The 24,382-nt window shown below is 42.0% G+C and overlaps 1 protein-coding gene across 2 annotated transcripts in view; it reads right to left on the bottom strand.

The window, feature by feature from the left end:
- LY75 (lymphocyte antigen 75) overlaps positions 1–10,738 on the bottom strand; it is a 46,501-nt gene extending 35,763 nt beyond the window's left edge. Inside the window, exons 1-9 of one of the 2 annotated variants that reach the window (XM_050899573.1) lie at positions 10,654–10,738; positions 7,992–8,366; positions 6,831–7,004; positions 6,389–6,553; positions 5,675–5,785; positions 3,797–3,937; positions 1,869–2,057; positions 1,049–1,206; positions 14–124 (exon numbers count right to left, since the gene is read on the bottom strand). In XM_050899573.1, the coding sequence (XP_050755530.1) occupies positions 14–124; positions 1,049–1,206; positions 1,869–2,057; positions 3,797–3,937; positions 5,675–5,785; positions 6,389–6,553; positions 6,831–7,004; positions 7,992–8,366; positions 10,654–10,738 (1,509 nt within the window). Of the gene's footprint in view, positions 1–13; positions 125–1,048; positions 1,207–1,868; positions 2,058–3,796; positions 3,938–5,674; positions 5,786–6,388; positions 6,554–6,830; positions 7,005–7,991; positions 8,367–10,653 lie in introns of those variants that run through there. The other variant, XM_050899574.1, reaches the window with a different exon arrangement.
- Between the last annotated feature and the right edge of the window lie 13,644 nt (positions 10,739–24,382).

Below are 24,382 nucleotides of genomic sequence, written 5' to 3'. Positions count from 1 at the left end.
GACTTCCTATTACCTCTTCCAATGAACAACTTTTATCTGATTTTGTTTCATTCAGAATCTCTCCTTTTTTCTTGCACACATATTTCAATTTTTCTTCACAGGATTTGACTCTCCACTGTCCCAACTGTGAGAAGGAAAGGAAAAAAGTATTTAAAACTCTAAAAATCTTTCAAATTCCATAGCACAGAGGCTGAGTTTTCATAAGGGGTAAAGCCAAAATGCCTCTAGCAAAAATATTGGGGGTGGGATGCCCTGGATTGTATGCATGGATGCACGTTTGGAAGGGAGAGAGAAAGCTGACAAATGTGGAGATAGGAGGATTCTGGATCACATCTGAAAAGGGAAGAAAAGGCCAGGATGGTGCCAACTCTCTCGGATCAGGGAGGGAAGGGGTGCAGGGGGTGTGCTCAGCTTACTGTGGAGGCAGGGAGGAGGCAGCTCAGAGGAGCTGGGCACATAAGCTCCACTGCCAGCCTGACAGCACAGCAGGCAGACGTTTGCCCCAGTTTTCTGCTGAATGTGGGAGATGGGATACAGCCTGCTTCCCTCATCTTTGTGACCTCCTTCCCCCACCCACCCCTTGCTTCTTCTGTACCCTATCCCCCCAGTGTCTGTCCTCTCCTCTTCTCTTACCAAGGTATCTCACTACCCATCCTCAGCTAGGGTGGCCCAAATTAGTCCTGGAGATGACTGAACCTAGCTTTTCCTTTCAATAGTTCGGCCAACCTCCTTCCTAGCTCTCTGCCACAGACACACAAGAATACGGTAACCCAAAACGCAGAGTGACAAGGACAACTCGCTGGCCAACAGCAGTGGCAGTCTTAGAGCTGTGAGCAATTTCTTCCATTCTTTGCAGTACACAGCTACCAAGTGTTGGCTAAATAATTTTAAGAAAGTTGCTTGTAGAAAAATTATTATCTGTATTTTAAAGATTATTCCAGAAATAAAATCAGTTATCTGCTTTACCACCTTCCTTCACTTTCACACACATCAATGTTGCCTCTACTATGATGGAAAAAACCTAAAAACCCTAACACTGTATTCCTACCTCGCCTGAATATGACACACAGTTAGGAGTGCTGTTAAAAGGAACTTTTGGTTCATTCTGATCCCAATATGTAAAAATCACAGCTGAGAGATCTGACCATTTGAACAAGGTTGGTACATCTTCGTTCCTGAGACCCATCCACATTTCTTCTTTAGCATCTGTAATTTAAAATTAGGACAACATTGTAGTTTCAAAATAATATTCAAACTGATCGGAAAGGAATGTGAAACCAGCACAATTAGGTTTTTATCACAATATTGCACAGCATAAATGCCACAATTTTTCTTCTTACAGTGAGAAAGGGGATTTGAGACAAGTACAATGTACTTACGTTATCTTGTTTCTTAACTTATATTCATGAATATAAGTAAGTTTCACAGAGATGGTAACAAACAGAAAAAAAACCCCCACAGAAGTAATGAACACACAAGCAAAAAAAGCTCAACCAACTTTAGTTTTTAGAGTGCAGACAAAAACATAAGACCAAAGAGTACAGATAACATTTATTAGTTCAGTGACCCAGTAGTCAAGATATTGACCCAACTATCTATGATTCCCTTTGAATGAGAAAATTAAACACAAGGTATTAGGCAACTAGGTTAGCCCAGTAAAAAAAATAAATAAATAAAATAGATCAAACCAAAACCAGGGCCTGGACCTGAACAGCAACACTCAGCACTAGCCTGGGTACAAGCTCAACATTAGCACCTTCATTTAAAAGCTAGAAGTTATGACAATCATATGCTAGAACATGGAAAGCGGTTTGTAATTTATGGCGCGCAGCACTTGGTGCTTGACCTTTACAAGTATCCCAACTCACCATTATGAAGCTTTGTAACAACCAGTTCCACATCTGCTAATGAGTGTATGCTGATAAGATTACTCTTATTTGCTTTGCACAACTCATCTGCCGTACTCCAAGGTGCCTGGTTGTTTATCACCATGTAGCAAAAACCATTGTGGGGAAGCCAGCCCAAATCACAGCGAGTATCCAAGTGTCTCCAAAACTCTAATAGTGAAGAGAAACGGAATTAGAAGCTTTTGTTTTACATTGGCTAGTGCAACAGGCTGGCATTTTCTTCGTGTTTTAAATCCGGCAGCACCTTGAAAACAGCTAGAATGCAGTGATCAGAATGTGTTCACTTCTCTTCAGGGCTAATGTTTTAAGAAAGGGTCACAGTTTAGTCAAGCAAATAGACTTGACTGAGCAGCATCGTGGGGATTCGTAATATTTTGGGGCCATGAAGTAGGCAGAAGGAGAAAGAAGTTAGTGGGAGTGAAAGTAAAAAGCTGGAATGCATTACATTAAGCTGGTCTTAGTGTAAGTGAAAGGTTCAGAAGTAATTGTAAGCAAGATTTCAAAAGCAATTAAAGGCAAATCAAGTTACTTCATTGCAGGACAGCAGCTTCAAAAAAAGTTGCTTGTTTTGTTCTAGCAGGGGTTTGCACTTTTATAGGGCATTATTATCTATATGCAGTACCACATATAAGACCAATTTTGAACAGTTCGCAATGAAACAAATGCTTAGTTTTAAATATTTTTTTCTTCTGAAAAATAAGATATTCAAGAATTCAAACTGGTTTTAATGCATGCTGAAAAAGGTATATACTAATAGCCTTTCTGGTTCAAAACACACTATAAAATACTCCAATCATGAGAATTTTGTTTTTTAATTAATAAAACACTGTATAAACACTGGTAACAACTCCACATACCCCAATGAGGAGCCAGAGTACAGATAAGGATGGTTAATTGACAACTAGTTTTCAAGGGATCATTTAAAAATTTGAACTAGTTTAGTTAAATTTAAACTGCTTACTATTTTTTTTCCCTCAAAGGCACACACCTCTCCTTAGCCTTAGCCAGAGACATTCCATGACACCTTCCACCTCCACAACACTGCTTCATCCCTCTTATCCCATTGTCCACCCCCTCATCCAAGGACAATCATCTTCCAGTAAAAGTTTTCCCATTAGAGCCCCACAAGCATGAGCCCTGCAAACTGGGTAAGGCCAAAGCACACATGGAAGAACAGGCCACGGATATGGGAAGGGTTGGACATTCAGGTGTAGGTAAATGGCCAAAAGCATGGAAGCAGTTATATGTCACAGCGGGACACTGTAAAAGCTAAAGGACTGTATGTGTGTGTGTGTAGGGAGGAGAGAATAAGTATCTTGTAAGAGCTGTTACAGATTCAGTAAAGATTACAGACTGGGCAAGCTACCAACTCTTGCACTCTGATTTCCATTGCTGGGCCTGGTGTCAAAGGATAGTAAGGTCATTTAACTACTTCTATTTGAATTCAACAGAATTTGATCCAAGCCCCAGGTAGGTCCCATTTTATGTCAATACACACCAAGAGTGAGAGAAATGGGCTTAAAGCAGAGATGGAAATGTTCAAGGTGCAACTGCCAGTTCCAGACTTTCAGCAGCACGTGAAAGAAGGCACAAGCCACGGAGGAAAACATGATGAAAAGGGCAAGACTGTGCTGGGAAATGATTTATGTGTGAATGAAAAAGCTGCAAAAAAATGAAAGCTGTTTACGATGCATCACCTTGACACCGAAGATACGGAGTTTGCTTCTGCTCTGCTAAAAAACCCAAAGCTGTTGTGAAAGTGTTTTGGCAGAGATGCCTAAGAAGGCTTGGGGAGGGGGAAATAAAAAAAAAAAAAAAAAAAAAAAGACTCTATAAGTGAACATTACACTCATATTAACATACAAAACCAAAAATGCAAGCTGTCCTACCTGGGAGGCTTGAAACTTCACTGAGTGACTTCTTGCAAATATACGGAAGTGGAGTCCCACAGTGGTAACTCTGCCACTGACCTGAGGCAGTATTCATCACCACACAGCTAGTCCCATCCAGCAGGGACAAACTCTGCATATCTATAGACAGGAACAAATAAAAATAGAAGAGCACAAGTTATCAAACAGTATGGTAGTGACTCTTCTTTTTTCTATTGCTTTTCAATACAAGAATAATATACTTTGCATAGTACAGCACCTTCTATTTGAAGAACATAACTTGCTTTGAATGAAGGTACCTGTCCTACCATAGGTCCCACAGAAAGTTTTTTATAAAGAGAGAAAGTTTCAGAATCAAGGAATCTGGACTTCTTTTCCAATGTTTAATCATAGAACCAGGAGGAATGTTCTATTTACAATACAACAAACCCTTGGCTGCACAGTTTCCCAGACTAGAAATATCTCAGGGGAGAACCCTTTTTGCAGCCCTCAGTTTCCTTTGGCAGCCCCTTTCCAGCCCCACTCCAAAGACAGCTCTCCACTCTTTCTCTTAACGCTAACCATAACCCTTACCTTAACAGAAACCTGAGACAAGGCCCCAAATTAAAAATACTACAGAGGAGAACTCCTTTTTGCAGTCTCCAGCTTCCCCTGGAGCCCCTTTCCAATGGTACTTTTTGGCTTTCTCTTTCTTTGAGCCCCAATGCAAATCCAAGCTGTGTCCTACACAGAGCACCCCAGCTCCTCCTGCACTGGGTTCGTACAGTCTTACACAGAAAAGGATCAGGTTGGATCTTAGTTCTTCACGGGAGAGTACAACGGAGACAGGGCCAGGCTCTTTTCAGAGGTGTACAGTGAAAGGACAAGAAGTAATGGGCACAACTTGCAGCTAGCAAAATTCCTGTTAGATACCAGTAAGTATTTTTCACAAGGGGGTAGACATTAGGATGTCTGCCCCTAAATTATGCCACTGTAACTCGGGATAGTCTAGTCTCCAGCTCTGTACTACAGTCCTACAGCATCATCACAGTTCCAGAAGAAGGTGCAGCCAGTAGTACAAGCAACAGCAAAGTCCTTAACATTTCCAAAAGACAGACCACATTTGGAAAATCTCACAGAAATTTCTTAGTAAAGCTTTCAAAGAAGTAACAGAAACCACTTCTTATCTTTTCACAGAATTCATGTTGCAGCACTATTCTAGAAACTGAGGAAAAAGAGAATTCCACTTTAAAAAGGTCAAATTCAGCTTGAATGACAGAACAATATTAGCTTCAGTATTCCTGATTATTATTCCTCCAGGATTCTCATATATACACATCCATGGCATGTTTGTGAGAATATTACAAATACACGCTGAAAATTCCAAATAAACAAGACTCTCACCAATTCTACTAGGAACTTGAGAGTAATTAAAAAAGGTTTTTCAAAGGTTTTATACTTCTTTCATCCTCACCTCGAAACAAATTTAAGGAACCTTGAAGTTTAAAAATACAAGTTAGGCTTCTAAGTAATGTCAGTCCTTGCACATACATCAAGAATTGTAATACTTGAGGGAAGTCAATGCCATTGTGTCAGTGGGAAGAGAAATTTAGCAGCTAGGGAAGCTGTAGATTCTTTATGAAAATGGACCTCAAAGATACTATTTAAGTTTTACCTTTTTAGAGATTTATTAACCTAGTCATCCATAAATATAAAACGAGTGCAGAAAGATTCACTGGCTAGGAGGAAAAGATGCTTCCAAACTTTTAACAGAAATGGAACAACAATGACTGTTTTGATGAAGTCCAATAGAGAAGGGTTAAAAAAAAAAAAAAAAGGGCAAAGCAAAATACTAGTTAGTGTTGTGAATATTGTTAACACCACCAGAAACATCATTACCTGGATGCCAGTTGAGAAAATTCAAAGGTTTGTGATCCGACCACTGCCAACCTCCAGAAACGTCCAGTTGATTTAAGCCAATCCAAAAGATCTCAGCGACGTCATCCTTAGCTGGAGATTTTTTTTATTTTTTTTTTAAGAAAACAATTAGTATAAAATGCTCATCCTTTATTGGTCTCCTTTAAATTAAAAATGTGATCTTAAAGGGCATGCATTTGAGGAAAGAAAAATTGCTACTATAATCAGACATGCAAACTTTCTTGAACTGAGGAGGAATTCACCCACATAAGTCTTCCGTCCCAATACCTTCAGATGTTTGTCCTTTGGTTTTATATTCCCAAAGGCACACTGATAATTCATCCAGGCCAAGCCTGAACATCAGTGAAGTGGATTTCATAACAAGTGGGTAACATGCTGCTAAAACACCAACTGCCACTCTGGCCCGTATTTGAGATTTTGGGGACATTCCTCATTATAAATATGAACAACAGCTAACCACTACAATGAAATCACACAGATAAATTTAAAAAAAACCCCAAAACCTCTAAAGTGAGATTAGCAGCTTATTTTTGCTACACAAATGAAAGCATCAACGCATTTTAATTCCAATCAAGTTTTAATCCAGAATTTTAAGACGGAAACTAAAATGTTATCTTCACTTTGTGTTAAGTGGTCAAGATTTCCTGATATTCGTATGTGAATAATCACACCTACCTTGTATGTAACTTAATTCAGATGCATCTTGGATGCTAAGTAAATCTCCCCCTTGCCTTTGACATGAAATATAAGCTTCCTTCCAAGAAAGAGCAGACTGTGTATTAAACTGGTAGCAACTTTCAGACCCCGGATCACGTTCCCAGATATCATGACAACCATCCTCTGTTTAAAGGAAGCAGAAAGTACTTGTAACTACAACTATACTGAAACATCATGAAAGTTTCAAAAGAAAAATTATAATACTGAAGGTCTATCGATTTTTATATTGGTAATCACATATACTGCAGAGTAAGTGTGTGCTGATTGTCCTGTCAATGCTGCAATAGAAAAGGGACCTGCTTTTACCCAGCTTAACAGCAACGTGCTAGTCCAAGGTGGAGCCGTACATACGTGAAGTGACAGAACGCTTTTAGGACATCTATTTAGAAACCCAACGTGCCTGGTTGTAAGCAGATTCCCCATTTTCCATCACGAGTGTAATCTTCAGATGTGGCGCACCATTTCCCACCCGTATGCATTTCATCCTGAATGCAGTCATGATGCCATGTCTTATTATACAGAAAGGGGAACTCACAGGGTCTTCCATACGAGTTCCCATCTTTGGTATAAACCTCTGCAGGAAAAAAAAAATAATTAAAGAAGTAGATACAAGTTGTCTAGGGGAGGAAAGGACAGCAAATCAATGTTACTGCTTGTACAGACATAGTTAACTTAAAAGCATGCAAATCACACTTGTGGTCTTAAAACACCATATCTTGTTGTTACAGATAATATACAGCAATGCCAAAACTGAAAGAAATAAGAGGAAAATATTTTTCTGTACTTTTTCTTCTGAGTGGGACATAAGACAGCAGAAACTTGTTTCCCTCTTCCTGGTAAGTTAGGGATAAATACATTGTCCTGTTGAAATCCAGGTGCTTTGCACAGAGTACTACAGAACAAGGCTCTAGGAATCAACACATACAGGAGAGGGAAAACATTTCAAACTGGAGCCTACTGGGCTCTTCAGACTGGCCACTTTGAACAATTAAAATACAAAGAAAATTCTGCTCTTAAATATGGTAAAGCAAGTTTTCACCACTTCTTCCAGCAAGCATGAGATTTCAGATGAGACTGGCTTCCATGGCAAGTGGACAGACTACCAGACCAAAGCAAATGGATGGTTCCTGACAGTCCAACAGGCTATGGGCTAGCAGCATGCACTGAATTTGATTGTACAGCCCACCAGCAAAGAAAATATCCTTAAATCCTGCTAACAGCAAAATTCCCATCACTGTGGAGAGGACAGTATCAGTTCTGACAGAAGGTGGTTGATATTTCATAATTAGATAGGCTCTCACTAAAATATGGGGGAGGGATTTAAACATGCCAAGAAAGCCACTTGATAACACAACTTCTGCAGTTGCGCATATTTATTTTTTATTAAAAATGGTTAAAGTTTCATACGCAAATATCAATATCTCTCTACAGCAAAACATTCTATTGCTTTACTGATCAGTCTTTTCATATGATTAATTTTAAGAATTTATTGGTATAGACATACAGCAAAAATCCCTTAACAAAAAAAAAATAAATCCTCCAAACCCCTGTGCAAACTTACCATGGTAAGGATACCGACATATATCATCGGAGGAACTGTTGCTTCTCCACTGGTCTGTTGCATTTATACTTGCAGTTACATAGCTATTCTTGACAGTCACTTTGTACTGAGATGCACCAAGGATGGAAGCATCAGCACATCGCCACCACAGCATTAGTTCTGAGTTACAATCAACCATTTTCAGGCGAGACAGTGATTTGGTGAATATATCAAGTCCCAGGCACTGCTTGGACCCCAAATGAAAGAGGCGATTCTGGGATACCCATTTCCATAAAGCTTCACTTGTCTCCTTGCAGTCATCTATCACTATCCGTGAGTTTTTAACTTGTATGCACTTGTTCAGTGTGTCATGGCGAATGGTAAAAGCATCATTGCCTGTATAACAACAAACAAATATCCACATATGGATATGATTCAGTATCACTTTCACAGGAAGTTCATTTTTAAAAGTGTAATCACATTCTGAGACATGCTACCAGAAACGTACAGCAACTGCTGTTTGTACATTATACTCTTCCGTATAAGCCATGTTAAGTAAATTTTCCTGCTCTTCAGTGAGTATTCTTCTGGGGGGAAAAAAAAGATCTCTTTCACAGTTATTACAAAATCAGGGGAGATAAAATGAGGCTGTTTTCTAAGTCCAATCCTATCAATGAGAATTCTTCCTTTAATTTTAACACATACTGATTGGATCAACCCCTGATTAATTTGCAGGCCTACTGGGTAAAGAATCTTGTCTTCACGCCTATCTGCAAATGCAGTAACACACAGCAGGTACCATAAAATATAATTAATAATAACCTTCACTTAGTAAGCACTTTTTTTTAAACTGCGTATCATATATGATACATAGCATGATAGGCTCATACGTGAAGCAGTTTGTGGGTGCAACTACAGTATTACTAAAATAACTGGCACTGCTTTTGGGAGAGAGTTCTAGAATGAATATCCCACTAACGATGCCACACAAAGATTAGGAGTATAATTTTCAAAATGACACAGGAACCCTAGTTTCATTTTCAGCTGTGACGTAGCTTGTCACTAAAAAGAAAAAAAAAAAGTTGAGAAAGCATATTTTAAAAAGATATGGATCACCCTACTGATACAAGCTGACACCTCTGCCAGTACAAGACTATCTCTATGACAAGTGGCAGTAGGTTTAAGCTAACCAAGAAAAAAATGCCCTAAAATTATTTCTATGCCACAATAAAGATGACCCCACAGTATAAAACTTTCACTAACCAGGCTGAAATGGACCTTGGCTGTCCCAGACCCACAAGGCTATTACTCTGCTGTTTAAATAAGGAATCTGCTGAGTAGTGTTTTGTATTTAATAGTAATGCACTGTCAATCACATTCCTACTGCGTTTTTTTAATATGACTTAATAATAGGTTTGGCTGAACAGCAAGGAAAATATTCAGTGATGTTATGCAGTGAATTTTACCACTACTTCCCAGTATACTCGTGAATTTTCCACTGTGTAAGTGCCAAATAGTATCTAAATAGTACTGAGCTGGTCAAGTTGTGAAGAAGAATCTGTAAGTCAGCCACCTACTGGAGTGACTTTTTCTAAATAGCACATTTCAACCATCTCTTTCATCCTATTAACTAAACAAAAAATTTTAACAACCAATCCTGCTTTTGTGGCACCTTTTTACCCTGTGGTTTTTCAACACTATATCTGCTTTTTGCTTTTTATTCTCTTCTCCAGACTTTCTCCTTGTTTTCAATTTCTTGTAACATGTTCTCTGCCTTTTCTCAGATCTTCCCTTTCCTCATTCTCCTTTCACTTCTTCCCACACAACCCTCATTCTAACATCATAAAGAAAACCCCTTTTTAAAATTTCCTGAGAAAAACTGCTGACACTGTCTCACCAAATGCCTCTGCACAGCAATTTATTAATACCGGTGCTCAATTACTCCAGTTTAACACTCTTGCCATTAAGTTTTACCTGACATCTTTAGCTACAAAACTGAGCCTGTTACTGTCAAAGGCTATAAAAGTATGTGAGGTGCAACTATTTAGCAAAGAGCTCAACTTGTTTCCCAGCAGCTCTCACCAAGCTAGCAGCTTTGGCTTGCAAGAATTTGCTCAACGTGAAACTTTGCCACCTGCTTTCTGAAAGGCTGGGTAAGCCTCCTTCCTCTCTCTCTGCGCATAAAGCAGCGAATAAAAATGACGGCTTGACGCCCTGCAGGGGACCTGCCCGAGTCCGGGTTACTTCTCCTCTCGAGGTAACAGGCCACAGGCCCGCCTCCCTCCCACCGCTCCGCGCCGCCGGCCCGGCCCTGCCCTGCCCCGGCTCAGGGGTGGCCCCGGGCACCGCGGGCACCGGGAACGTGGCACCCGGGGGCGGCGGGGCAGCGGCTGGTTTCGCGACGCCCCAGACGAAGCGCACGGTCCGGGAAGGAGGTTTGGGGGGTTTTTTCCTCCCTTTTTCGCTCCTCCTTGTAAGTTTCCCACGTTGCCTCCACGCAGCTGGACTTTGCCACCCAGCGCAACGCCCGGAGGCGCCGGGAACCGCCGGGGCGGAAGGCCCGTCACCGCGACGCCTTCCTCCCTCAGGCGCCCGCCAGGGCGGAAAAGGGCCTTCCGCGCCCCTCGCGCCGCAGCGCACCCGCGCAGCGCCTCCCCCCTCGCAAGGTGGGCGCCCGCCTTACCTGAGGGGTCCCGGCGGGCCGCGCAGCCGACGAGGAGCCAGGCGAGGCCGCAGGCGGCCAGACAGAGCCCCGCCGCCCGCGCCATCCTCCCGCGGCGCGCAGGCTGCGCGGAGCGGGCGCGCTGCCGGGCTCGCTCTGCCGGAGCGTCGCGCCCGCCGCCGGCTGGCCGGGACCGCGAGCGGCCGGCCGGATTGGCCCGCCCGGGGGAGCGTCACTTGTTGCCAGGAGAAGAGCGGCCCCGGGTTTGCCGCGAGGTGTGGGGCGGGGCCGGGCCTGGGCGGCGGCCGGGTGTGAGGGGTCGAGGCGGCGGGGAAGGGCCGGGCCCGGCTGCCCCGGCGGGAGCGAGGTTACAGCTGCGGGGAGTGAAACACAGGAAAGGGAAGGGGAGTCGCGAGTGAAAAAATGAGAGTAAAGATGAGGAAAACATGGGGGAAATGAAGGGAAAATGAGGAGAGGGGGAAAAAAAGGAGGAAAAGTGAAGGAAAAAAAGGCAGGAGGAAGAAAAATGAGGAAAACCCGGGGAAAAATGAAGAAAAAATAGAAAAGCAGACGTAATTATCGTATGGTAATTAAAGTTAAAACTAAAAAAAAAAGTTTTTAGAAGTTCAGTCGGGAAAGAAAGGGAAAGCGTAAGTGCTAAAAGTGAAGGAAAGGCAAAAAGTGAAGAGACTAAAAACCAAAATTAATAATAGCAGACCCTGAAGTAAAATACCTAAAAATGGATCAAATAACACATTTCTAAACGTTACCCTGTGATCCTCGTCCCCCTCTGGCTGCGGGGCCGCATGCCAGCCATGCCTGGCATGAGGGCCACGACGCCATCCCCGAGGCAGGGGAGCACCGGGCCAGGGGCTGTGGGGTGGGTGGCCGTCCCCACAGGGCAGGGGCCAGGGGTTGCTCCCCTGCCGGGAGGTGGCCAAGGGGGCCTGGTGTCACCGTAGGGTCCCTCCCTGCCGCAGCAGTGCTTGTGTTGGAGAGTGGCTGGCAGCAGGCGCCCGGCGCAGGGCCACGGCCCTCACCACCACGGGGAGCGTCAGGGTCCCCCGCGGCCAGGCCTCAAAGCCCTCCCTTCCCTCCCCGTTACAGAAGTGCCTCTGCGTATTTGCCCATAGGGGCTAACTGGACCTTTGCAAAGCAGAAGAGGGAACAGAAGCGGGTGGGCAGCCTTGCCGTACTTTCTAAGAGTTTTCTGGTAGCTAGCAGCTAAAATTGCAATTGTCTGATCCGTTTCTGCCAGGGAAGGGGGAGGAGGGGATGAGATTGCGAGCAGTTGAAATAACTGTTGCTGAGAAAATTATGATGCTGGCTACAGGAAGTTACAGAAACCAAAAATAAAACCACAAAGATGTGGAGAACCAGTTGGCCTGAAGAAGAAAAAGAGAAAGAAGGGAAACTGACAGAAACTATGTAAAATAAAATCTTGTCTGTTTATAGCTGCGCGTTGGGTGATTCAGCGCTGACCTGGAAATGCTGTATAGCTCGAACTCCAGCTGTGCAAGAAAGTGTTTGCACGGTACAAGAAAAAAAATTTTTGGCTAGGAAAATCTATTTTGATTAGACTTGGAGGAGCACTCATTCAGGGAAAGAAATCCTAGATTTTCATAAAGATGGGAAGTGCGATGTGCAGTCTGTTCTATGCATTTCAAATGTGTCCATCATGTAGGAATTTGGACACCCGGACAACACAGGAGTTGAGGGTGTGCCGGGCTGGGAATTGGGCGGAAAGACAGTGAACAAAACCAGGCATCTGTAAGTGAGCAAATGTTCTCTCCTGCTGGAAACCGCAGAGCAACACCTGGCTGCCAAGGCAGGACCTATTGGAAAAATCAGAAATCGGGTTCAGGCAGAGAGGGGTCCGTAGCTGCAGCAAAGTCGAAGCTGTGCTACCAGAAACAGTTTGTCTTCTGGAAGAGCAAAGCTTGAAAGTCTCCACGCAGAGAGTGGGAGGCAGAAATTCCCCACTGGTGAGCCCGATACAAAAGCAAGCTATTGAAACTAAAATTAAATACATGGTGGGATGCTGTGTCTCTTTTTAAATAAAACATCATAACAAGAAGCAGTAGGTGTGAACCCTGCATCCCCATGAACCTTTCTGAATGCGTGCTATTTTCAATGTAATAACTGACTGTCCCAGTTTTGGTCTGGAAAGTAGTAAGAGTTTTACTTTGAAACTAATAGCGTGCAGTGCATATTTACTGAACGTACACCAGCAGCTCTGAAATTAACAGCATCCTGTTTATTGAACATGTATCAGCAAATATGTATATTAATAGAGGGGAGGTTCTCTTAAGGTATCTTAATGTATATAACATATGCTCTCCAATATGCACTTTCAATTTAAGGTCCTTTTTCATTTATCTGTTTATAAAATACCATGCTGGATAACACAGGATCAGACCCTGATCCTGACTCAAAAATTAAAGAATGCTCAAGGATAGGAAAGATCCCTGTTTGCACTGGTGCCTCTTTAGTTTCAGTTTTGTGTGCATGTGCGTGCCCTACACTTAAACTCTGTCGTACATTAATGTAAGAGGAGATACACAATGTACAGCCCTGGTGAGCCCACCAAAATACATCCCTTCCCTGTGCCCCCAGCCGAGCAGCAGACAGATAAGAGTACATAGACTCATACCTGTACAACTGCTGGGTTAAAGTGCTTTACGCACAAAACAAGAAGTCAGTGTTTTGATGACAGAAGTTTAAAAAATAGGAAGTTATTGAAAATCACATGTAAACAGTAGTTTTACTGGTTTTTATATCAAGAGCATTTTAAAAAAAGCCTGAACACAAATACTTATTTTTTGGTTTGTTGTTTCTTTCTTTTTTTTGTCTTCTACTAAGATAAAATAAGTTGCGGTACAATGTTTTGTGGTCTGTGGAAATGATCAATTAAAAGCAAATATGCAAATTGTGGTTGTTAACCCTTCAGTGGGCTTGCACAGTATCTGTGTGGCTAACCAAATTTTGTGCGCTCTGATGCCATGCAGTCCCTCCCTAAGGCAGAGGACTGCCAGTCTACCTGACAGCCTGTGCAGGGCAAAACCCACCGTGACAACACCGATCTCTGTCGGACACACTGATGCTCAGACCAGTGCTACAGGAATTAGAAGGATCTGTGCACTGGAAAATATCCTTTGATAATCTTGTGTCCCAAGAGCTCAACCAGAAATCCACACAACCTACCCGGAAAAGCCAGCACCCACGTCCATTACAAGACTACAAGTTGCCACCAGTAACTTCCAGGCTGCCAGCTCCTCACCTGAGTAGAGTCAATGTGCTTCTATTTCCCCAAAGAGCTGGTGCACATCAACATTTATACAACTGGTATCTGTTTCTGGTATTAGTTCTGCATAACACTGCTACATGCAGTCGGAGAGTAGAACTTGGTAAGTCATCCTGTTCCTCTCCCCGCCATGGTACAGTGTCTTTCGTGTCCCCAAAAAGGTGAAAAGTTCCCACACGTCTCTTCCTAATGGAGCTAGCTTTCAAAGGCAGTATCTCAAACAACCTTTTCTCTGCTGAATTTGCTGATCCTCTGACCTAAGCAATCTCTCCTGTGGAAGACTCTTGGCCTCCTCTTGTCAGCCATGTTTTAATCATGCCAGATTTAAAAAAGGAGGATTAAAATATTTCTTTGAGGTAGATGGCTGTAAAGGGAGCAATCACTCTGCAAACTAAAGCAAACCAACCAACCAGTATTTTGGAAAAAACAGTGCAGGAAAAAATCAAAATCAGTGTATGTCATATGATAACCTATGGAACTCTTAATACAGCGTTCTGTTAATTGAAAAAGTGGGTTTGTACCAAAGCTTATCAAAATTATAACAATGCCAAAGCCTACTTCTTAAAGGATTTATCCTAGCTTTATCAATGAGGCTTCTGCATTTAATGTGAGCTGCGCAGCAGCTTTACTCACAGCATAATCGGTGAACAATTTCTGTATTCCAAATCACAAATGTTATCACGTCCTCATGAATACCTACAGCTCATTGCAAAGCAGCACTAATAGCAGAGCAAACTTCAACCATGCCTACAAAGATAACCAAATACAGAATTTCAGATACAGGAGGGAGCCAACCACAGAGCTGACAGTAATGCACAGCAGCCTTTTCTCTTGCTTCCTCTCACTTTGCCTTTCCAGTCAAAAAAGCCTTTCGAGGTGCCAACATCATGACTGAGAGCCTTGTATTTCTAGCAGAAGTCTTTCTTGCTCATCAACAGATAATTTCTTTGCTTTTATGCCCATATGTTTATAACAATAGCATTACCTGCAGAAAGTGTCAACACCCGTCTATCCATAAATCTCCACCCTATCTCTCTTCTGCTCACCACATGAAATAGACACTTTGCATGAGGAACCTTCCTCCCTCTTTTACAATCAACACATTGTAATCCAGTTTTTCTGGCTAGGTTGAGCGCATCCACACACCAGTGAGCACAAAGGGAATGCTGGAAAAGCATTTGCTACCTCCAGCATCTCCTAAGAGTGGGAAGAGGCTCTGGAGATGGTAATTTCCGCTCTTCTCTGCTCCCCCCAGCAGCGGCTTTGAAACTGTGACATCTGAACAGGGAACAGAAGTTGTTTATTACTTTTTCCACCTTGCAACATCGGTGCTTGCAATACGCAGGCCCTTACAGAAAAAAAAACAAAGCAAACCAAACAAAAGCCAACCAACCAACCAACCAAAAAAACCAACCACCAAACAAATGAGGGCTTACAAGAGTTGCAGGAGCAGAGTTATTTCCTGAGGCAGAGGACTTTCTCTGAGAAAGTCATGGTGCCCACAAAGCAGCTAGTAGACAAAGATTTCAGTCCTACCTAGACTCTGCTGCTAAGTTTAATATTAGAACATAGCTCTGGTTTGAGTAAAGTGCCTGCTAACCATTTAAAATATCAGCCCTGGACATGTTTAAAGATAGTTTAATGGAAAAGAAAACTGGACAATTGCAACTTTTACCGTAAGTGTGGCTAAAAGCCAAATGACTCTTTTTTGACATATACACAAATTTGGTTTGATTGAGTTAATCCCATACATGGCCATGAAAAAAAAATCACTAAAATTCAAAGGGGAGGTGACAAGCATCCAGCAACTGATTTGGATACAGAGAGATCGTGTCCAGAGAGGTCTTTAAGGAATAACTTTGATTTGTTTTTGCATTAAGTCCACCTGGATGGTATTTTCTTCATGGACACTTACTTTATTTGCTGGCTTGCTTTTTTAACTGGATGTTGAGAACTTAATTATTTCTAAACCTTAAAGAATATTTCACTTTTAGCAAAAAGGGAACACAGAGGAAAATGGCTTTTCTTCGTTGTTGCTTTAGATTTCCAGTTTCAGTGGCAGCAGCCTAACCTTTTAGCACATTATGAAACTGTCATATTGCACAGTAAACTTAAGATGAAATCACACACTCTCTCAGCTGAATTTTTATGTATTTCTTGCATCTCTTTAACAATCTCTATATAAATCTTTGGCACGAGTTCCAAGGTTTTGAGTTTTTCGTTGCATTTGAAGGGTTTATTATTGTTAGGGATCCTTACATTTGACTCTCTTGAAGTGTCATCATTCATAATAAATAGGCTAGATGTTATTATAGCATTTTAGAGACTGTTCTGTTTCTCCCACTGCACAGAAACATGGTAGGTAACTTCCAGAAATAATAAAAGGAATTACAAACCTTTATTCTAATACCAACCTCCTTTTTTTACTCAAATGTGACAGTGCCAGCTTCTGTAGTGCTGCCTCCGGCTCTGTCCTGCTGCGTATTCAAACTCAGATTAGACAAGGCCTACTGAAATACTCGAAAAAGCTTTGAGAAATAAGACAAAGAAAGGAGTGTGGACACATCCACTCTGCATCTTTGTCTGTTGATAGCAGGGAATGTCTTTCTCTGGGTGTTGGTTTGGCTTTGACTCCTGCTGGGATCTCTGTGTGCTCCTGGAACAACAACAAAATACAACAAGCAGTACTTTAACATTCAGAGAACTACTTAAAATCGTAAAGTAAGTGGTAAATGATACTCTTTTGTAGCACTTTAAAAAAGGGTCTCTGACACCTGTACTGTGTAATTTTAATGGAAATTGTGCCTCAGTCTAGTAGCTCTACTGGCAGTGTTAATATGCTCAATCTCCTCAAAAGCTGTTTTCTGTTGTCACTGTGCCAGTGTAGGATTATTACTCAAATTATGATTGTGGGAGCTGGCAACTCAGATGATATTTTGTACCACATTACATTTGTTGCAAAAAACATAGTTTGGAGGAATGGTTTAAAAGAACATCAGTTATAATTTGGGAAATGTTTTTAAGCAACTAAAAATTAATTCAGGTGGAAGACCTTTTAAATTTAAATGAAAAAGCTTTTTTTTCTCCTTTAAACATGCAAAGCAGCAAAAAAAGTGCTGGGGAAGAGCCTGTGGTTTTGAGTCTCACATGATGTTCTGGAGGCAAAATTCAGCTTGTTGAAGGGAAGATGAAGATAAGGCCCTCTCCAACGGCACTCTCCAAAATGCCCCCACTGCCTTACGTGTGACCAGAAAGGGGCAAACTTTCAACGTGCAGCTGAGAGGATGGTACAAAGACCAACATTTCAGATTGATCTGGACTTGGGAGCACTTATGAGATAAAAAGAGCCTGTGTGGAAGGGGTAGACTCATTGGGGGCTAAACTGCTGGCATTTAAATGTTGTGACTGATTAAGCTATAAACTGAAGAGCAGCAGGGACCACACAGTTCAGTATGCCGGCAGCAAAGGCTTAGAAATTGTGCCTTTTTGAGTGCAGGAGAGGACAGAGAGCAGAAATAAGGAATGGAAAACAGAGTGCCTTTCAAATGGGAGATGAAGAAGGAAACAAACACTGCAACAACACATACTTTCACACAAATGCTAAAAATCCAATGACTAAATTGAGGGAAATCAAATGCCTAGTCTCACGCAAAGACAATGACATGCTAGATGTGTAGGACATCACAGTACCAGAACATAAAATATACAGAAAAGGTAAGAGTCACCTCTGCTGGTGATGGGGTAGTGAAATTTATTAGTGAGATCTTGTAGTCACATCAAATGAACAAAGTAGGGACCCAGCAGGTGACACAGAATCCACATGGACCAAAATGCCAGCTTTAAGCATATGTAGTACTGAGTCTGCAGACTGCCTGCCTGAGCAGAAGGACAGAGAGGGTATGCCAAGAGAGATCAGATGGGCAAAGAGGGAGGGAAGTGCAACCAAAACTGTACTTCAGGTAACCCCCAGTTGTCTGGACACTGCAGCATTGGAATATAATACAGACTACATTGGACTCCATCAATACTGCTTCACAGAGCAGTTGGACAGGGAAGCCACAAAAGAGATGCAGCCCTTCATTTGGTCCTCATTAATGTGCAAGATCTTGTCCTACATCTTCACTTCACGGTTGCTGTTCCTGTGATTATATTCAAAATCCCCACAGGCTTGACAAAAGCCAAGCATTCACAGCGGTTGCACCCAGCTTCAAAAGGGACAGAGACATAGAAATGAGAAAGCTTGTGAAGAGGAAACAAAAAGGAGCAGCTAGAAACAGTAAATTATTACAGGTGGAGCTGAATTTCCTGAAGGATGCACAGCATCAAGGTATGACATCTACTAAAGTCTTGAGAACTGGTAAAAAGAAGTGGGCACAGATAATCTCACCACAGGGTAGATTATTAGAAACAAGAAGTTGAAGTCATCTCCAAGTGAAAAACACAGAAAGGATCGTAAACTGACACTTAAAGGAAAGCATAGTGAAAGAACAATAAAAAAGTGTGAGCAGCAGCTAGCAAAAGGAATCCAAGCTAATATTAATCTTTCCTTAGACACATCAAGACCAAGAAGCCCACTGGAGTCTGACGGATCAAATGACAGCTGCACAGGAAAAAGAGGAGAGACCAAAACATTTGCAGAGAAGCTAAATGATGTATTTGCATGTGTTGACTGGAATAAGCAGATGATCCCCATACTTTGGGAAGGCTGTAATCCAAAATATGCAGAGTAACAAATCCCTAGGACTGTCTGATAGGCACCCGAGCTTTCTAAGGGGGTGCAGTTAAGAAATAGCAGCTCTACTAATGGACCTACCTTTCTCTTCAAGCTTTCTCTGTGCCCGGAGACTGGAGGGTGGCAACGTGACACCAATCTCTAAATAAGATTCCAAGGGGAAAATGGGGGGACAGGATGGACAATACTAAAAGCTGGCAAGCCTAACATCAGTGCCAGGCAAAGCAGTAGAAACTGCGATAAAGGATAGAATTAGTGTGCACCTGGATAAACATGATCTTTTTGGGCAGTGCCAACACATCTTCTCTAAACGTAGTATTTACCATCTAGGCCTCTAGATAGTTTGTTGACAAGGTCAGCAAGCATGCAGACAAGAGTGATCTGGCTGATATGGTCCACTGGTGATTTCTTGGTCTGGATGAAAGCTCCTACTGGGTGAACAAATCAGCAGGCACTCCTAACTGGAACTTGCTGTTCGCATATTTCTATTGATTTGAGGGGGGTTTGTTGTAAAGAAATTATTTGTACCTTACTCATTATTTCTGAGAGTGAGACTGAAATAGCTTTTGTTATTACCCACAGCTTACATGAAGCTGGAACTTGAACAAGAACTACCTGTCTGTGACTCAACACTCACACAACTTGAGATAAAGTTTGTGGGTGGACAGTGCATACAAATGAGTTTATAGAACTCCTCTCTGTGCTTGACACCATGGGTAAATCAGGGAGAGACTACAAGAGTATTTCTATCAGCTTTTCATCACTGTACAAGTACTGCTGGTGAGCTGGTTTCATGTGCTTGACACAGAATATATGAGGGATAATGTGGAAGATGAAGATAGTACAGAGCAGCATAGATCCCTTATGACTCAGCTCTGCAGTGCTCTGCACATGCACTAACCATTAATAAGCTTCTAGACAAAACTTCAGAGTAGATTTTAAGCTATAAAGCCTTGAGGGTTTGGTCACTTCAGAGATCACCTCTGTGTATGACATACTCGCATTGTAGAGATCATCAGTTGTGTCCAAGCTGAACCTGTTCCTGGCTTTGATTTGGAGCCCACTCTCTTTCTTTTGCTGAGGCTGTCAAGGAGTAAGCCTGCTCTTTATGGTATCTTATGGAAGACTTACTTTACAATTGCACGCGTACCTCTAGTTGTATTTTTAAATTAAAAAAAAAAAAAAGAAAAAGATAGTAATACTATATAATCATTAAAATAACCAAACAGTACTATTATCACTTTTTGATTTGTATACGTCTTTGTTCTCAATATACCTAAATAAATCACAAAATTCTAAAAAAAAAAGGAGAATGAACAAAAGGTTATAGTAGTGAAGAAAATGCAACTGCATGTAGAGTTCTAGTTAGCGATCTATTTAATTCATGCTTAGTTAAATAGCCCTATTTCTTTAAGGAGTACATCTACATTTTTTTTTCTTTTTTGGGGGCAATAATATGCCCATAGTACTAAACCATCAGTTGTTACATGTATTCTATTAAACAGCAGCACTTCACTCTATGAAGTCCGTAAGTTTAAGGTTTGTGTGTATTTCACAGTGCTGAAACAGTTTGGCCAGGAAGAGTAACCTGGGGCTGTATCTATCATAGGCAGTATTTAAATGCCCCAGTAGGAACCTGTGGCCCATACTTAGGTCCCATGGGCATGCACAAACTTTGGAAACATCAACAATCTCTTTACAACCAGTGAACCTGGAAGAAATACTTAGATGCTGTTGAAATGAATCTAAGTAACTAAGTCAAAGAATTACAGGATCTTTAGAGATCGTCTAGTGCATCCCGCTGCTTAGAGCAGGGTCAACTAGAGCAGGATGCCCAGGGCTGTGTCCAGTTGCATTTTGAGTATCTCCATGGATGGAGACTCCACAACCTCTCTGGGCAATCTGCTCCAGTGTTTGACCGCCACCACAGTAAAAAAATCTTTTTCTTCTGTTTAAAAATAATTTCCTGTATGTCAGTTTGTGCCTATTGCCTCTTGTCCCTTCACTGAATGCCTTTGAGAAGAGTCTGGCTCCATCTTCTTTACTCTCCCCAACTTTAGGTATTTCGATACATTGATAAGATCTCCCTGAGCCTTCTGTCCTCCAGCTCTCAGCCACTCCTCATATGACAAATGTTCCAGTCCCTTAATCATCTTTGTGGCTTTTTGCTGGATTTGCTCCAGTAAATCCATATCGTTCCTGCACTGGAAACTCCAGGACTGGATCCAGCACTCCAGATGTGTCTCACCAGTGCTGAGTAGGGGGAAATGATCGCTCGCCTCGACCTGCTGGCAACGCTCCTCCTAATGCAGTCCAGGATACTGTTGGCCACCTTTGCCACAAGGGCACATTGCTGGCTCAGGTTCAACCTGGTGTTCACCAGGACTCCCAGGTCCTTTTCTGTAAAGCTACTTCCCAGCTGGTTGGTCCCCAGCCCCTAGTAATGTGTGGGGACATTACTCAACAGGTGCAGGATTTGGCATTTCCCTTTGTTAAACTCCATGAGATTCCTCTTGGCTGATCTCTCCAGCTTGTCAAGATCCCTCTGAATGGCAGCACAACCGTCTGGTCTATCAGCCACTCCTCCCAGTCCTCAACTCTCTGCAAACTTGCTGAGGGTGCACTCTGTCCCATTGTCCAGGATCATTAATGAGGAAGTTAAACAGTATTGGCCCCAGTATTGACCCCAGGAGTACACCATTAGTCACTGGCCTCCAGCTGGGCCTTGTGCCATGGATTATAATCTTTTGAGCCTGGCATTTCAGCCAATTTTCAATCCACCTCACTGTCCACTTGTCTAGTCAGCAGTTTGTTAATGAGGATATTACGACAGCCAGTGATGAAAACCTTGCTAAAGTTAAGATGACTAATCCTCTGCTCTCTCCTTGTCCACCAAGCTAGTCATTTCATCATAGAAGGGTATCAGGTTGGTCGGGCATGATTTTCTCTTCATAAATCCATACTGATGACTCCTCATCATCTTCATGTCCTTAATATATTTGGAAATGGTTTCCAGAATTATTTGCTCCATCACTTTCCTGGGTATTGAGGTAAGGCTGACTGGCCTGTAGTTCCCCACATCCTTCCTCCTTTTCTTCTTGAAGCTAGGCATGACATTTGTGTTGAACTTCCAGTCCTCCTCTGATTACTGTGACCTTTCAAAGGTACTTGAGACTGGCCTTGCAATGACATCTGCCAGCTCCCTCAGCACTTGTGGATGCAGCCCATTGGGTCCCATGGACTCTTTTGTGTCCAATTTGTATAAATGTTTTGATCTTCTCTCCTGAGGGTAAGTCTCCACTGCTCCAGATGCTCCCACTGGTCTCAGGGGCCTGGGATTCCTGAAAGCAAATCTTACTAGTAAAGACATAGGGGAAGAAGGCATTGAGTACCTCTGCCTTTTCCACATCCTTTGTTACCACCACTCTACTCAGCAGCAGGCCCACATTTTCCCTAGTCTTCCTTTTGCTGATGGTGATACACTTGCAGAAGTCATGACAGTGCAGAGCTATTCAGCTCCTCACTTTTCTCTCTTTATCAATGGACTGGCCCACTAGGAAATTTCCCAGACAGAGAAAAAGAAGGTGCTGTTGTCCCCTTTTTAACAAATACATGGACAGTTTGGGCATCTTTGCTATGAAAGACTCAAGTGCAATCCCTTTTTCTAAGAGGAATGTGAACGCACATTGATCCAGATTAATTCAGTAACTACTAGGCTAAAGGAAGTTCTCAGTGTCTCCTTTTGGAGCTGATTCACTTTATTCAAAGCACTGAAATATTTATGAGCGCACAAAGTGCAATTTAGGTCTCCCTCTTCCCTTTCCCCACAAATGAGTACTATTACTACTGGAGCACAGTCTCACTCATATTCTCATTGTGACCTGTTGAATGTTTACTTATTGGTATAAAGTCTGACAGTTAGACTATGTTCCCCTTACGAATCTAGCCCTTGACCTGACAACCTGAAGTCTTCAGAAAGACAAAGTGCTAAAAGTATATTGATTTTAACTTTAACTCAGGCACGGATGCGGAATGCAATTGTAATCCTACCTTAAAAATAGAATCATCCAACCACTAACTTCAGAAATGAATCCTTATGGCAACAATAACCATATTTGTTAAACCTAGCATTTATCGTTAACCTTTACTCCCACGCACTTTTATAGCCACCAGCCCTGCCAGAGAGGACACGACAGACACGGCAAAGTAGGAACAAGCAAAAGGGAAGCCAAGAGTCTTGACTTTAAAAGCAAAAGTTAGTGGAGGCTCCAAGTCAGAGTATATTTTACTCATCTAACAAAACATGTTTAAACACAAACGTTGGACATAAAAAGAAAGCATGAGCAAACACAAACATAGTGCTAGAGATCACTTTAAACAGAAGTTGCCTTCAATTAGTTTATTTTTATAAACAATACCATGGATTTTGAAAGATTGCAAATGCTGTAATATAACACTGTAACAACACTGTAACGAAACAAGTTTGGGATGGTAATGTCACATTTTTAACCCAATACATAACTGAAAATAGACTTGGTTTATCCATTTCATTACATTGTCATTTTAGCTCCTTCCTGTTACTGCTATTAGCCTGAGTTGAGAACAAAAGTTACTTCAAGTTTAGTTGCAAAAAAGAACTTTGGAAATTAAATTTTACCAACAATTTTCTGGCAAAACATGTATCTGTCTGGCCTCAGAAGCAGTCTGGAAACAGTGATGGCATGAGGTACTTCACACTGTTCCTGCAAGGGGGTTTCCCCTTAGTAACAAGGTGGTGTTTTTGCAAATTGCATGGTACTTGGCAATCATTCTCCCTAGAAGACTGCCAAAGGATAATTTTTTTTTCCCCATTTTGTATGTGGAATACTCAAAGCAAAAAACAGGTGAGTTCGCCAAGATGACATAGTGATAGTAGTAAAGCCAGGAAACAGAGCCTGGACCTCCCCAGCTCCCAGCATCAGGCAAATCCTTTTGCCTATACCTGCCACCACACAGCACAACAGTAAAACGCACAGCTTCTCCTTTCTCTTTGCCCAGTTTTTCTCTGAAGTAAAGAAATAAAGACTGATTGATTTCATGGACTCAATGACTGACCATTGCTCTGATGTCATTTGGCTACTTGTTTGTTATTAGTATTGTAACTGCCTAAGCAAAGAAACAGCAATGCATCCCCGCACATCTTGAATACTCCACCTGTTGGATTTGTTTGCTTGGTTGGAGGTTTGTTTTTTTCTCACAAGGGCAGAATGAAAGCAGCAGGACCCACAATCTAAGGCATCTCATACAACTGGCACTTCACCAGCAGGAGTCAGGGTGGGTCCCTTTTGCATTAATTTCTGTGCAAATGTGTGGATTTCCCCTCTAATCTTGAAGAGTATGGTAACATACTAAGACTCTCACTTGTGGTCACTCTGGGATGCTTGATTTTAATGCTTTCTGTCAAAAATGCTGTAAGTGTTCACTTTACATAACCAGTTGCAATTTAAATCAGTCCTGGGAGGGACAGGGGACTGTTGCAGCATTCTGGAAATGGCACACTTTATAATTACTCCAGTTCATCATTTGTAATAGTTGTCAGTACACACACACGTGCGTTATATCAAAGCAACTAAAGAGGGTTGCACATAATCAGAGAATGGACAAGTAGCTATACTTCGCTAGCTACTGCATTGCTTACTGGATAGGACTTTAGCTAAGCTTGTAATATCACCTGC

Source organism: Gymnogyps californianus, chromosome 7 (genome assembly GCF_018139145.2).
Source record: "Gymnogyps californianus isolate 813 chromosome 7, ASM1813914v2, whole genome shotgun sequence".
Taxonomy (NCBI): Eukaryota; Metazoa; Chordata; class Aves; order Accipitriformes; family Cathartidae; genus Gymnogyps; species Gymnogyps californianus.
Note: the sequence above shows the minus strand (reverse complement) of the source record. Positions and strands in the feature narration are given on the sequence as shown.